Genomic DNA, 14,499 nt, shown 5'->3' on the forward strand with positions numbered 1-14,499 from the left:
CATTGCTTTGTAACGTGGATTTGATCAATATTTTTGCACTGCACTGATGTACAAAAAGCTTTTATTGAGCGACAACAAACAAAAAAAATAACGAGGATGAGCACATCGACCATTTGGCACATGGATAAAGAAAAAAAAAAAAAAATAGACATTCCAGTAGTTTTATTGGGGAGATATGTAGTGTAGCTTTAACATTAATCAAGGCAGCCATTAACTCTACACACACACAAAGGCAACAGAAACTCATTCCGCTTTAACAGATCCAGTGCTGGTTTACATGATTACATGCACTTTGAAAAGAGAAAAATAAAGCACTGCGAATGACACAAGAGACTCAAAAGGCTTCCGACACATGGTTCCATTCAGAGCAAAGCATTTACAACCTCAACAACAAAAAACCTTAAGACTCAACAGTGGCCAAACCGAAACAGGTTTATCCTTGACTTGTCTGGAAATTGTGCAAAAATAATAATGAGCTATACTTGTGCCTAGTGTTCAACGTATTACGAGCATTAAGCCAGAAAAATAGTGAGATTGTTTCAATTGGTTTTCTTATCACTGCATAGCATTATTTTCAAGTGAAAATCCGAAATCATTCCTACAGAACCTACGAAAAATAATTAAGGAAATTCCAGTCTGGGAAACACACAGACACAATAAATTAAACATGCAACATAAATATCAGTATCCTGATTCCCCCACCCTGGCCAAAAAAAAAAAAAAAAAAAAAGTTCTGTTAAGACTTCAATGAAGCAGCAAATAGTATTAAACACAAATTTAGGTAACACTCAGGCTAAGGCACCAAAAATGACAAACAAATATCAACAATTATACAATAATTATAATAACCATAACGAAAAGACTCAGAGTTCTTCAGTAAAACACTGTAGTGGTGCCTTTTCAGGATGAGGTCAGTGACAAAGTAAACCGAGAAACTTAGAGCATTACATTTAGTTATTTCAGGGGGGGGGGGGGGGGAATTACACTTTAGTGATTTTAAATGCAACACACAAAACAATGGATGGATGAAGACACAACAACTAGTGCTAATTCTCCTACTATTATACCTTGCCTGTACAGTAACATTGCCTTTTCTTTTGAGCACACAGTACTGCTGCTGTATACACTGACACCTAGCTCATAAATAAGTCAGGGACCACAACCAAGGTCCTACTTGAACAAATGCCTGGACGAGAAATAAATTAACTATCACGTTTTAATAAAAGCAACGAGATACACTGCATTTCTACTCGTGCCATTTCCTCACGAAGTGTTGTGTGATTAATTGCTGGCCGACGGCTTTATAGGGTTAATTTTGAAGCCGAGCGACGTTTCGAGAATGCATCTGGGAATGTAGAGCGGTCGCTGACGAGGGAGATAAATTCACAGACAACAGCTGAGATGGATTCTTAGTGTTGGCATCTGAACGCTAGCATACACGGCAGCTGTTTTTGTGAAAGACTCCAGTGAGCACCGATGGGACATGGGTGGACTGCCGAGCGAACGCTGAACTGCTGCCGTTGGGACCGCGGCATTGGAAAGCAGCCGCAGTGTTTATTTTCACTACGCCATCGAACCAAACTGGCAATCAAGACAAAACACAGAGACCATGTTACCTCACCATATGTGCAATAAAGATGTAAACAGTAGCTGATAGCTCATGCCCGTGGAGCTCATAAAGTGCGGCCTGCTCTCAGGATATATGCTTGGAAAGGCTCCGGACACGTTCGCTTCAGTTGAATGTTGTCAGACCTTCCTGTAGATTTTGCACGCAAGAAGACCGTGCACGTCTGGAGGACAGCGCCAGCTAATCCCCCCCCCAATCCCCCCAGGGCACCCGCACGGGAGAGAAGCAAATGTGAGAAACCTACTACTGCAGAAGCTCAGGCGTCATTGGGTGGGAGGTTCCTTCAACTGTTGGGCTTGTCGGGCTGCTGGAAGAGGGCGCAGAGCTCCTCGCACGTCTGAGTTTCCACCGAGCTGAAATGCGACACCACGTTCCACGCCGGCTCGGCTGACAGGAAGTCATCCATGGCGGTCTGGGTTTCGATGCTGGTCAGGAAGAGGTGTCCCAGGCTGTCGGCCTGGCTGGTCACCGTCTGGGTCTCCGTGCTGCTCTGCGGCCTGGCGTGCTCGCTCGCGCCGACGGGCGCCTGGGCGGCCGGGACGCCGAACGGCGGCAGGTCCGTCTGCGTCTCCGTGTCCGACGACTCAGTGCTCACGGAGAAGCTGGGGTGCCGCAGGATGCTGCTCAGGGGCATGTGGCTGCCGGCGCTCAGCAGGAAGTTGAGGTCCGTCTGGGTCTGGATGTCGAACAGCTCCAGGTCGCTGGCTGGGCCCCGGCCCTGCTCGCCGCCATCCATGAGCAGGAAGTCCGTCTGGGTCTGGGTGTCCAGCGACTCCAGCGGCGCGTCGCCGCCCAGGCCGCCCAGCTCGCACTCCTCCGTCTGCGTCTGGATGTGCACGGCGCTCAGGAAGTCCTCGAAGTCGAAGTCGATGGCGCCGCTCTGCTCCTGCACCGAGCCCACCTGCTGCCCCGACATGCTGTCCGACAGGATGTTCTCCAGGTCGCTCAGCAAGGTCATGGTTTGCGTCTGGTTGTCCGCCACGCTGCTGGAGCTCATGTCGTCCGCCTTCACGCCGAAACACACGGCGCCCGCCGCCTTCGTCTCCTCGTACACGCCGTCGTCGTCGTCGTCGTCCACGTCCAGCGCCGTCTGCGTGGAGACGGTGAGGCCGTCGCCGCCGCCGCCGTCGAACAGGTCGGCGCAGGTGATGGCCCGGTTCTGCTCGCTCTGGGTCTGGGTCTGCGTGGTTCTGTGGGGAGCCGCGGAGGGCGGCGGGGAGCAGGGCGCCTGGCCGTCGGTCTGGGCGGCGATGGAGGACGTGGCTCTCACCCACGACGAGAACGTCTGGGTCTCCACGCTGATGGGCAGCAGCACCTGGGCGCCGACGCTGATGTCCGTCTGCGAGCAGGACGACACCGAGGACTCGCCCGCGGGGCACAGGACCATTCCGTCGGCCACCGTCGTCCCGGTGGGCATGTTGGACAGGTAGGACTTGTCCGTCTGGATGGTGGCGGAGCTGCTTCTCCCGCGCTGCAGCGCCGCAGCCGCCGGGTCGGCATCAGCCACGCCGGCCGGCTCGGCGCTGACCTGGACCCCGACGCTGACAGGCTCCGGGCCGGAGCGCGAGGTCGACGCGCCATCCCTGAAGCCCACCGTCTTGGCGTCAGGCTGGGACGGCACGATGGCGCCCGCGGCCGGCGGCAGGAGCTGGAGGGTGCCGACCGAGCCGACCGAGCCGTGGCTCTGCACCGCCAGCACCACCGACCGCAGGGCGCCGCTGTCCGCCGACGGGAGGAGGACGGGCAGGTGGGCGAGCTGCATCAGGGGGACGCTCACCAGAGCCACGTTGGGCTTCGGCAGCAGCAGCTTCTGGAGGGCCTTCGGGGGCACTGAGCTGTGATTTAGAGAGTCTTGAACCAGAACAGTTTTATCAGAGTACCATGTTGTGTCCGGCAGCTCTTTGGCCGCTGGGACGTTCTGGCCGCCTGGCTCGTTGGGCTTCACCTTTTCACAGCTACTTGACAGCTTCTCCATCTTTCGCTTTTTTACCGGAGGGATTCTGTTATTTGTTTTTTGAAAAAAATGACAGGAAGAGAAAGTAAGCAAACCATCATTTCTGCAAGCATCTTGAGAATAGAAGAAAACAGCCAGCAACACCCGAGTGTCCATCTCAAACAATTATTTAACAATGATGCCACTGACAGGCATCTCCAACCAAACACAAATGTGTTTCAACCGTCACTGAAGAAGACTTGGCAGAAACGCGTTAGGTTCCTGTCAGCAACATCATGATTAAATAACGGTTTGAGACGGACACTTTAATGTTCATAGAAATGACAGCATCACACCACGTGCCTGTGTTCCGTGGGGATCTCGTGACCCATCCTGTAGACGTGGGAGAGAAGAGCCGCCCGGCTGGCGTAGGGGCAGCCACACGTGCATCTGTAGGTCTTCCCACAGTCTTCTATGTGTCTCTTCAGGTCCCACTCTGTGCTGTAGCCATTGTTGCACTTCAAGCACTTGTGTTTCTTCTCTGCGTGCATTTTCATGAAGTGCTTCGACAGAACAACAGAGAGCAAATTTTAAACTGTACATCAGAAATAATTGTAACATTTAGTGGCGACGAGCACGTTAAGCAGCTCCACGGCAGTGAGATTCTGTGAATTTAAACTTGACTTTTAGATGATTACAAGTGACTGGAGGAGAAGCTTACTTGTTTGACCAGAGAAAACTGTGAGAAGGGTCTGTTGGGCCCTCTTGGGCAGCCCTCAATAGGACAGCAGTAAAGCTGCTGAAAGCCCTTCATGTCCTTTTTGACCGTGGGATTGACCAGGCCGTCCTGAGGAAGACGACACTTGTGAGTTGCAGAGACAAAAAAAAAAAAAAAGATGCCGCAGAGGCACATTTGCATTTCTATGTGCTACTAAGACCAACACACACACAAAAATTGAGAGGTTTCCATTCGTAGGGGAAACCACCGACACTTGATTCAGCAAATACTTTTAAACTGATGTATAACAATGGCTGGATGGGTTACACAAACACGCACGCAAGTGGTATCCACAACTGCGATCTCAACAAAGTGATGGTGAGCCACACCAATGTGGAAAGTCTCCTTTCTACGCAACCTTGTCAAAGCTGCTCTCACGACCTCATGTTTTATTCAAAGGAGAAATACAAACAGCAAAACAACAGATTCACACACCACATATTAAACACAGCTCCAGCGTGCTGTTGGTCAAGCTCTTTTATTTAACCACAGCTGACAAACATCCTCTGGCTAAGCACGACAAGTTGGCATAAACAGACTATTTTTAAAAAGCGTTCGCTCAGGCACTCCTCCGAGTCACGCTCAAAAAGCTGAAATGGGCTGACGCTCTGACCCAAGGGGTTGTTGGACTGTGCTGGGTGATCCATAAGGAGAATGGACGTCTTTAGATTGACAGCATTCGGCCATTTAGATTCTTCTGAGGTTTGATGACGTCAATTGAGAACAGACACAATTAACTTGCGAGCTCAAATCAAGCATCCATAGTCATTATACTGTAAGGACAGTAAGACACAGGCAAGGACTAATCAACATATTTATTTCACGAATTTCAGAAATGCGAAAGTGCTGCAGGATGATTGAGGTCCATTCCAAACAAGATGAAGCAGCGTCCTTCATCACAGCTCTTGTTCTTGCAGCCAGACGGCATTAATTATGCAATAGATGCAGAAAATGTTTGAACAGGATACACTGCAAGCACTAAAGAAATGTTTCATGCAGAAGTGGCTGAATAGAGTAAAACAAAAACACAAAGTGCATTTTATTTTGGTGTCACTCAAAAATGCCTTTTCTTGTGTGTAGACAAGTTGTTGTATTGTCTTGTCACATGTGGATCTATATGAATTTGCTCATGTGTGTCCCAAATGTCCGCAGCGACTCTGTGGCATAAATTCAACTTCTCAGAGAGGACACTAAGGTCCAATTGATTTGAAAAGTAAAATACTTTGCAACGAACGCATGCACCTAAGCACGGCTTCAACTAGCTGGGATTCATTGGCTACTTTTTACAACTCATTTAAATTCTCACCCTCACCTATGTGAAACAAAGAGCTTAGCATAACGTTTGACAAAAAGAGTGTTTTCCCCGGAGAGGATTTCATTCAACCGAACTCGGATGTTAGTTGTGAGGACTCGACAACTTCTGACTTGACAATTGCGACTTCTGAGTCCAAATAGTTCACGCCATAAGAATGTTAAGCAGACCCTGAATAGAGGTCGTAAGTGTTGAAAATAAGACATTAAATTGGCAATTGAAAAGGCTCGGAGAATTTCCAGGAATGCAAAAGTGCATGCAACACAAAGCTTTTCAATATAATTATGTATTTTCAATTTTAACCCCCCCCCCCCAAAAAAAAAAAAAAAACCTACACCAACTTCCAGGGCAGTTTTCAACAATAACTATAAATAAACATTTCTTATGTTATTCTCCTCGCGTTCGAATTCACATGTGATCTCCGAGATGAGCCACTCTGACAACTATTCAGTCAGTCAGCCTGCATGTGTCCAGCGTTCATGCTCCAATTCCAAGGTGGTGTCACAACGTGGTGTCGCTTGGATGCACGTATGACGTAATATAAAATGTAACAAGGCACGGCAACAATTTATCACGTGCAAGTGGGCAGTCTTAGCGTTGGCTAGCATTACAAGCTAACGGCACACGTTATTTACCAATTTGTGCTACGGCGGCTAGTGCTACAGCTAGTGCTGAAGCTTCATTCAAAGCTGTGTTTGCTCTCCGTGTTGGCTAGGCAACGCAAAAATTAGCTGCGACGAATTAGTCGTGACTTGTGAGTGTGTGTGTGTGTGTGTGTGTGTGTGTGTGTGTGTGTGTGTGTGTGTGTGTGTGTGTGTGTGTGTGTGTGTGTGTGTGTCCCTGCTGCGTGACAGGGAGTCGACGTTCCCACAGCGCCAAAGTCGACATTTGTGACCCCTCCTCCCCGTCGTGGTCCAAAATCCGCATGGTACCTGTCGGCGTCTTGAAAGAAGAATCCCGTTTACCTTGATCCTGTGTGACTTGACCAGATGCATGTTCAGAGCGGGCGTGTTGGGGAGAATCTTCCCACATCCCTCGACGGTGCACAGGATGTTCGTCCTCACTTCTTTGGTCAACTCCGTGATGGTGGGTTTGATTATTTCCCATGACTGGGGCAGAGACACTTGGCGGCATTTCGTGCTGTCCGCGGCGGTGTAACCTCTGTCCGTGGCCGCCTCAGACGCAGCCATGTTTCTGTGTTGACAGCCCTTCCAGAGTCGGCCGGGGTGGAGAGCTCCGCCAGCGGCAACGGCAGCTGCTGCATGGGACGATGATCCCTCGGCGCTGCCTGGAAGGTTGTTCCTCCGCCTTCCACAAGACACTGCGGACTTCTGGGCAAACGTCACTTCCTGTTCGATACTTCCGTTTCATCAAGCCAGCGCGGTTGACTTTGTATCAGTATTCGATTTCTTCTTCTTCTTTTTTTTTTTTTTTTAAATTATTATACTGCATATGGAGGGACTTATTATAATTCCCAATGTTTTGTTTCGTTTTAAATCGGTTTCTCAATAGATGATTCAACCAAAATGCATTATTTAAACGTCTAAAACGTTGATGATAAAAATGTATCTTTCCTCTAGAACAGTGGTTCTCAAACTTTCTCTGTCACGCCCCACCTTGGAGGAAGAAAGTTTTTCATTGCATTCATGGCATTAGGGTTAGCGATAAGGCTGGAATTAGGGTTGGGGTTTTGGGGTTCCTCATGGGCTATGATGATATTATTATGTTTAGTTGTGGGTATTAGTATTTGTAGTTTAGATGTTTGTGTTGATTAATATCATTAGTTTAGATGTTTGTGTTGATTAATATCATTAGTTTAGATGTTTGTTTGTAATAATACGATTATTAATATAAACTGTTTAGATCATGAGCTGACCTACTCATAGGAAAAAGGCATTGTTGCAGGAGTCACGCAGGGAGCTCAAGAAGGAACAGTGGGAGGCACATTCCTCACAAACTGGTGACCCTGGGGGACCAGAGGATGGACAGAGAGCTAACTGACTCTGCAATCATCATAAAACTTTATAACCTGGTCATTTACAGGGGGGAGAACTCATGATCCACGAAGCCCAACTCATGAAGGACTTGTTTGCTGTTGCAATCAGTAATCAGACACTTGGATCAAAGGCTGCCTCAACATCCAATGCGGCTGGGGTCTGGAGACCGGGAAGCCAGTCAGAGGAGGACAACATCTGGGAGCCGTCTGCATGTGTTTTTTTTTTTGTATAAAAGGACTGGGTCAAGGGACAGATAGGAGTCAGACTTCATGCCCTGACAATACTTTGTTGTTGCTAGGGTTTTGAACTCGGCCCAGAGCTCTGTATATTTATATCCTGAATTGATTTATTTACTAAAGACATATTTAAATTGGCATTCTTCTCCTGAGACTCTTCATTCAACGAACACGCGGATCAGCAGCACGACACAAGAAAATTCTCTGATCCAACAGCTAGAAGCCCCAAATTTGACATGGCCGTGTCTTGAGGGATCCCGATGAACCTGTAAGTGGCCCCATGTCTCTAGGAGAAAGTTGACTTTTGACCCCATAGACTTGCATGGCATTAGAAGAATGCTTCAGAAGTACAAAATGAGACACAACTTAAAAACAGGAAATGGAAAAAAAAAATTATCAATATTTATTTATGTGGGGATTTAAAGAAATAAAACAGTTACAAAATGTGAAAATAAGTTTTAAAATCCTGCATTTGCGTTCAGTTTAGATTAATGACAGTACCATCCTGGTCTGAGAAGATGGTGAGTAATTTATAACAATAAATAATGACAGCAAGCCATAGATATGGTACATAGGCAACGTAAAAAAAATCTTTTGAATAAGCAGTGCATCATCAATCAGTTTTGCTGTAGTTTTGTTTGCGAGGCCTGTCCAGGGCCATTGTCTGTGATGACAAAATGATTTCTGCCTTTAAGGACAATAGATGACAGCAGCGGTGTGACAGGTGTGGAAGCAATTCCTGTGAAAACAAAAAAGAAAAGAAAAATCACTTAAAAAAACACACTGATCGATAAAACGAAAATGATTTTTGATTACAAAGGAACATTAATTATTTCATGACAAATCCACATTGAACTAACGCATGGCTGTTTAGAGGACAAATGTGCCCTCTTGTGTTAAAAGATGGAACTGTAAACAATTTTAGAACAAAACTTACTTTCATAAATATTCACCAGGTTCCCTTCAGAAAACATGATTTTCATGTTAAGAGAGGAAAATAACCAAGTCTTACCCGATGATGCACATTGTCGGAATGACTCCAGAAGATTTGTGCTTGTAAATCTGACCAAACATCTTAGAGGCTCCTCTCGTTCTGTCATGGTCTTGTTCGTCGGGTCTTTAAATTTTGTCTCCAGCTGAAAAACACACAAAACTTTCCAGTTGATGCAAAGACAGTAAGATCTTTCACTTTGGTATTTATTCAATATAAACACAAGCTTCAGGTACATTGTAGGTTGCAGACTGTAGTTGAGGTAACGTCCCACCACCAAAGGCTTCGCAGGCCAAGTGAAGTCTCTTTTCAGCAAGCTCAGCTTGCTCGTTCTCTATATTTGGGTCTGTAAATATAAATAAACATACAAGAAAAACAGATATAGGAGCTTTTTTTCAAACTGATGATTTGGTCAAATAAATTAAGACAAAAACCAAATTAGATCAGAAATCATTCCAACAAAATATTACAGTGACATTAAAAGGGCAAGACTATTTCTTTAAACGATTTTAACGTACTTGAGTATTTTTGACTTTTTCCTGGAAGTGGGCTGGGATGGTTTGAAGGGAACACCTGATAAGAATAAAGCAATTAAAATGTAGGAAAATGTATAAATATTTTCCACTTGACTCAGTGTTCATATGTTCAGTGTTCAATTTCTAAACAAAAAAACATCACAAACCGCCTATGAGATGAGATAAATTAAAAACTCCAACTCCATCAACTGTAATTGTATTGTTAGATATTGTACCAAAGGTACACTGATAACATAACTGATTAGATGTATAAAAATAGCAAATTTCAAAGTAAACAGAGGACCGGTTTTAACAGTTTGATGAATTTAATGTTTAAAGGTTAGCCTCACGTAATTAATTGATTTGCTTGAACCTTGGAAATTAAAGTATCTTTTAAGAAATGACTAAGTTTACATATACCACATACCTGTTGATACTGTCTCATCAGCATAGCTCTAATGGCAGTAAGGTTCCTTCCACTGAGGTTGGCATCCTTAACATTTTGATGTCTGGTTGACAGAACCAAGGCCTGAAAAGGGGGTTAATGTTTAGTGGGAAGGGTTAGGGAAGCACCTTACAAACATATGAAACTCTTTTCTTACCTGAAATAATGGAGGTTTCTGTTTTGAAGTCAGGCTTGTCACAAAGACATAAGGAGTCTGAAGATGGTGAACTACGTATGTTGGTTTGAGATGGTTTGGCCGAGAGAAGTTCTCTCCCCATGCAATCCGGATCCACACAGCCTCATCTGTGTGCTTCTTTATTTTCAGTGATACCTAAAAAAAAAAAAAAAATCAAGCATGCACTTTTAATATGATCTGCAAGTTACACAACTGCAGTATAGTTTTTGTAAGCCATGTGGATGTTGTGCTTACAGGTTTCATAAGTTCCGTGAGGTGGGATTTGAATTGTTCCTTAAATTGTGTCAGCTCCACAGACTGAGCATCATCTGAAAAACAGGGTGTCAACAAATTGTGAGGGACACAATAAAAGTAATGTTTTTTTTTTTGTTTTGTTTTTTTTTTTTAAGTAAAGGCATGTTCCCAAATTCACCTATGATGATTTGTATGAAGGTGTTGTAACAACATACCTTCAGGGTCCATGAGCTGTAAGGCATACCACATTCCATGGTTTGGGTTGTCAATAATATCTAAAGGAAAATGAAATACAGGACAGCATGTTTAATTTTTTTTTTAAAAGGCGATTTTTGCTTCCTTAACAAATGCAGATCAACTTCCAATGAAAAGAAAACATTGAAATTAGGCGTACATGTCATCTCGAGCTCGGTGACGTGTTTGACTGTCCATCCGTTTTCCTGCAAAAGCACGTCAGATTTAATACACGAAAACAGAAAGACGGGAAGAGAAGCGCCACGAGAAGGGGTTAACTATGTATGTGTTCTTTCTGGGGGAAAAAAAAAAAAAAATCAAAACAAACCTCGCAAATATCTAATAACTTTTCCGCCAAGGTCCATTTGGGTTGGGTAAAGTCGATGGATTCGCGTTGCGCCGCAGTTAGACGGCCCCACTTCGCCAGCGTCGAGGGTAACGCCTGAGCTGGGATCCGTCGAATGAGTCGTCGTAGTAATTGTTTCATAGTGTTATCCATCATTTCCCGGCGAGTAACCAAAAATGAAGTCAAATCGCGTTGTATTTGGAATCAGTTTGCGACGTAAGCCGTACACTTTAAGAGACAAAATGCATCCAGGCAAGAGGAGTGAAAATTTCCAAACAAACCGCCAACGGAAGAGTACACGAATCGACCAATAAGATGTCGCCATAAGAATCACACGTCCTCTCGTTAGCGCCTTCTTCTGTGCTGGGGTGGAATGGCAGCAGACCTTTGGCTGAGAGAATCCACTGAAACATTGGCAAATTCATATGAAAAACAGACAAAATACACGCAATAACAAATGATAAAAAAATAAAAAAATAAAAAATAACACTCCTAATGTAAATCATTTTCAATCCAGCAAGATAACAAACCGATGTCGTTCTGTTTCCGCTTGTCTAGAAGTCCCGCCTTTTGATAAGGACTCGCCATATCATTGGTTTGCTGCTACAACAGCGGACGCTGATTTGTATTTGACTGAGGTCGCTGTCACCATTCAAAGAACGTGATGAAGCAGGTCGACAGTAGCGTGCCCTCTGAATCCCTGATGTGTTTGTGAGTTATTCAGATTATTCCTCTTTGCAGCGAGAACGGCTGTCTGCATAAATAGGTATTTTTCATGTAGTTTTGGAGATAAAGACGGAACGCCCAGGACGGTAGTTGCAGGTTGCCCATTTAGAGGCTGTTACAAAATCAACCTTCGCTACAGGCTAGCTCGCCGTTAGCTACCGTGACTTTTCTTGGGAGGTTCGCTGGAGAACTTCTCACTTGCCTTAACCTCCATTCATTGGTAAGGGAGCCACATTGAATTTAAGTGGGCCGACAAGGCTTGTCAATAGCCTGGCTAAAGTTTATGGCATATAAGTTATGTGTTTCTGTTTCGTTCACAATGGCTATTCTGTGTAGCATCCTCTTTCACTCACACACGTCATTGGTTAAAGTCAACACAAAGTCTATTGAAGCGACACTAAAAAAAAATCCAGAGTCCTCTGGTCCGGTCGGTGCTTTAGCGAGTGTGTGGAAGAGTCACGGCGCGTACACAGTTTGTTAGTTTGTAAAGCCACGCTACTACATCTGTCGTTGTGTTGAACGTTCGCACCTGTGCCTGTCTTTCTGCAGGTAAGTGTTTCCTGGGGAAAACAAACTACCACCATCAGTATGACAGCTCAGGAAGGAGAGGGATGGGGAGGCATTAGTATCCTTCAGAGCACATGTTAGCCTTTGTGTGACTGTGTGTTTGAAATGTGAGATTCGGTTGTAATTTGTAATACTGTGAATATTTTTTTGTTACATTTTTGGAATAGACCGCTCTTTTATACAAGCTACACGTTTGACATTTCAAATTTGACAAGACAAAACTAAGGAAAATCGTGCAGCTGTCAGATATTAACTCCTGTTTGTGGTTTTCAGTATTGCCTCAGCACTCCAATAAGCCCTTAACTCAGCATGCACCCCGACTTGTCTCCACATCTGCACTCGGACAAATGTAATGAACTGATCACTCAACTGAGGCAGTGTCACACTGAGGTACGTTGCTGCCAGCATCCCTGTTGCACGTCCTTGTTCCCCATTCGCACGACAGAGGAATGTGAACATTGTTTTGTTTTTTATCGTAGCACAACGTCATGAAGTTCTTTGGGAAGTGCAATGACGTGGACCGTGCCATGCGTCAGTGCCTGAAGATAGAGGTTTGTTGTTGTTGTTGTTTTTTTAAATACAAAAAACACATTAAACATTCCAAAACGTTATAAACTATCACTGAACATTACATACATGTGCGCGGGTATGGATTTTTATTTTTTTTTTTTGTTTCGTTATTTTTCTACTTCACAGAGACTGGAGCATCGGGAGCGGAGCAAACAGCATGCGCAAGAGATGAGGAGGAGACTGAAAGAAGGTCCGAGGAAGGAGCTCTGAACATTGAAGAAGAAGACCTTTAAGAAGAAAAATACCTTTATTGATCCCACGATGGGGAAATTTGCAAAATTGCAACACAGTCACTGGAACTTTATATTTCACATGTTGTGTTGTTGGGAGGTTGGGCAGGATGCTGCAACAAGGGTGTGCTGCAACTGCAGCTGTTTTCAGATGTAGTGAGGGGGGTGTAATGGTGACCACTGTTTTTTTTCTTCTTCATCATCTACACAGAACATAAATTACCGTAAAATTCTGGCAGTTTGGATTTGGATTAACATAATAACATCTATTCATTTTGACTGAGTATTGCTGCTGGCCATTATCATCCATTTCCCCTCTGTTACAACTATGCTAAGGCCTCATGAAAGGAATTCAGGCTGATGGTAGCAGAAGCCTTTCATCTTCTGTAGTTACAGAACATCTCAGGAATATTTTGGTTCCGGGGTTATTTATGAAAGCAGGCAGGAAAAAAAATAAATAAAAACCAGGAAGAGCAGCGGCTGTGTTACTCAATCTGAACACAGTAATCAACATGCAGGTGACACTTGGTCATTCTTATTTAAAAGTCTGAATGCAGAATCATATTGATTCGTTTCATGTAATCTAAATAAAGTTCACTGTTTATGTAAAAGCTTCTTTTTTGCTTTGATTTCATGTAAAACTGACTAAGGTCAAGAATCAGATTAAATGTTTTTGAAAAGTTCAATCATCTTTCTTAAAGTAGACATTAGAGAATAAATTCACAGCTTCGTTATTTTCCCCCTTAGTGTGCTATGGGTAACAGTTATAGTTTTTAAATGCAGTTCTTTGGTGAGCAGAATAAACCCCAACTGCTTAAGAGTGCATTGTGACATGCACCGCAACTAATGGTGTGACAGACAGTGAAAGACTTGAATTTATTTGAGTCCTTCAATGTGGAATTCTATATTGTATGCTTATAGGGCTATCATGTTGTGCCCTCCATTACTATTACTCTTAATTTAAGAAAATTAAACCTCATGAGGAATTGAATATACATTTAGTTATTAGTATTTTTGAAAATCCACAGAAGAATTTTATTTGAAGTTCAAAGACTCACAAATCCACTGGTATGTGGCCTGGTGATAAGACTGGAGTGTACCTCGCCTTTGCCCAGTGACACCTGTGATAGGTTCCACCCACCCTGGGTGCTGGAGAACCCAAAAAAATGGAGAGCATCTATCTACTGTACATCCCATCAAGATGAATCAGCAAGTGCTGTTGAGGAAGTTCTTGGGGCAAAAAAGTCATGTCATCTTGTGCCATTTGGCCCCTCCTCTAAAGTCATGGTGACCTCTAGTGGTGGCAGTGGTTCACTGAGTTCTATTTTTGGTTGTTTACCTGTGGTCACAAGATAAGGTCACACCCAGGTCATGTGACACAGAAAAGGTTACTCAGAATCAGCGTCTAGCAGCCATTCAGTTTCAGGTTGTTGTTCTTTTGAACCATAAACACCGCAGAGATTTCTGCTGCATCCACGAGACGAACTCCAAGAAATGCCAGTTACCTGGGTTTTAAGGGAAGAAATGTCGCCGGCAGACATTCATAATGAGATTTGTTGCTA

At 44.4% G+C, this 14,499-nt stretch overlaps 3 protein-coding genes across 5 annotated transcripts; 1 reads left to right on the forward strand and 2 right to left on the reverse strand.

Moving 5' to 3' along the window:
- Window positions 1-147: 147 nt before the first annotated feature.
- atmin (ATM interactor) lies at window positions 148-6,840 on the reverse strand. The gene is made up of 4 exons (XM_076023424.1): window positions 6,616-6,840; window positions 4,282-4,407; window positions 3,924-4,123; window positions 148-3,627 (listed from the first exon to the last, which is right to left on the reverse strand). The coding sequence occupies exons 1-4, from the start codon at window positions 6,838-6,840 to the stop codon at window positions 1,911-1,913; spliced, it is 2,268 nt and encodes a 755-aa protein (XP_075879539.1). The 3' UTR covers window positions 148-1,910.
- A 1,429-nt stretch (window positions 6,841-8,269) lies between these two features.
- On the reverse strand, window positions 8,270-11,190 carry cenpn (centromere protein N). The gene is made up of 10 exons (XM_076023469.1): window positions 10,827-11,190; window positions 10,659-10,704; window positions 10,480-10,539; window positions 10,265-10,338; window positions 9,992-10,165; window positions 9,817-9,918; window positions 9,393-9,447; window positions 9,111-9,220; window positions 8,896-9,019; window positions 8,270-8,622 (listed from the first exon to the last, which is right to left on the reverse strand). Exons 1-10 carry the CDS (start codon window positions 10,998-11,000, stop codon window positions 8,501-8,503), a joined length of 1,041 nt encoding a protein of 346 aa, XP_075879584.1. The 5' UTR covers window positions 11,001-11,190; the 3' UTR covers window positions 8,270-8,500.
- A 262-nt stretch (window positions 11,191-11,452) lies between these two features.
- cmc2 (C-x(9)-C motif containing 2) lies at window positions 11,453-13,401 on the forward strand. Of its 3 annotated transcripts, none has more exons than XM_076023512.1 (5): window positions 11,453-11,555; window positions 12,411-12,527; window positions 12,617-12,688; window positions 12,834-12,934; window positions 12,996-13,401. In XM_076023512.1, exons 2-4 carry the CDS (start codon window positions 12,447-12,449, stop codon window positions 12,915-12,917), a joined length of 237 nt encoding a protein of 78 aa, XP_075879627.1. In that variant the 5' UTR covers window positions 11,453-11,555; window positions 12,411-12,446; the 3' UTR covers window positions 12,918-12,934; window positions 12,996-13,401. The 3 variants fall into 3 exon arrangements, with proteins under 3 accessions (XP_075879627.1, XP_075879618.1, XP_075879635.1); XM_076023503.1 differs by having other exon boundaries at window positions 11,484-11,790; XM_076023520.1 differs by lacking the exon at window positions 11,453-11,555 and adding an exon at window positions 11,799-12,119.
- Window positions 13,402-14,499: the final 1,098 nt, after the last annotated feature.

Source organism: Nelusetta ayraudi, unplaced genomic scaffold, assembly GCF_046127955.1.
Source record: "Nelusetta ayraudi isolate G7.1 ecotype Tasmania unplaced genomic scaffold, CSIRO-AGI_Nayr_v1 ptg000002l, whole genome shotgun sequence".
Lineage (NCBI taxonomy): Eukaryota > Metazoa > Chordata > Actinopteri > Tetraodontiformes > Monacanthidae > Nelusetta > Nelusetta ayraudi.

Coding starts and splice junctions, on each gene's coding strand:
- cenpn (XM_076023469.1), bottom strand. CDS start 11,000: ATGATGGATAACACTATGAAACAATTACTACGACGACTCATTCGACGG. Junction 10,705..10,826: donor AGTTATTAGATATTTGCGAG/GTTTGTTTTGAT, acceptor GTGCTTTTGCAG/GAAAACGGATGGACAGTCAA. Junction 9,448..9,816: donor TGATGAGACAGTATCAACAG/GTATGTGGTATA, acceptor TATTCTTATCAG/GTGTTCCCTTCAAACCATCC.
- cmc2 (XM_076023512.1), top strand. CDS start 12,447: ATGCACCCCGACTTGTCTCCACATCTGCACTCGGACAAATGTAATGAA. Junction 12,528..12,616: donor TGAGGCAGTGTCACACTGAG/GTACGTTGCTGC, acceptor TTTTTATCGTAG/CACAACGTCATGAAGTTCTT. Junction 12,689..12,833: donor GTCAGTGCCTGAAGATAGAG/GTTTGTTGTTGT, acceptor TCTACTTCACAG/AGACTGGAGCATCGGGAGCG.
- atmin (XM_076023424.1), bottom strand. CDS start 6,840: ATGGCTGCGTCTGAGGCGGCCACGGACAGAGGTTACACCGCCGCGGAC. Junction 4,408..6,615: donor TCAAGTCACACAGGATCAAG/GTAAACGGGATT, acceptor CGTCTTCCTCAG/GACGGCCTGGTCAATCCCAC. Junction 4,124..4,281: donor AGTTTTCTCTGGTCAAACAA/GTAAGCTTCTCC, acceptor GTTCTGTCGAAG/CACTTCATGAAAATGCACGC.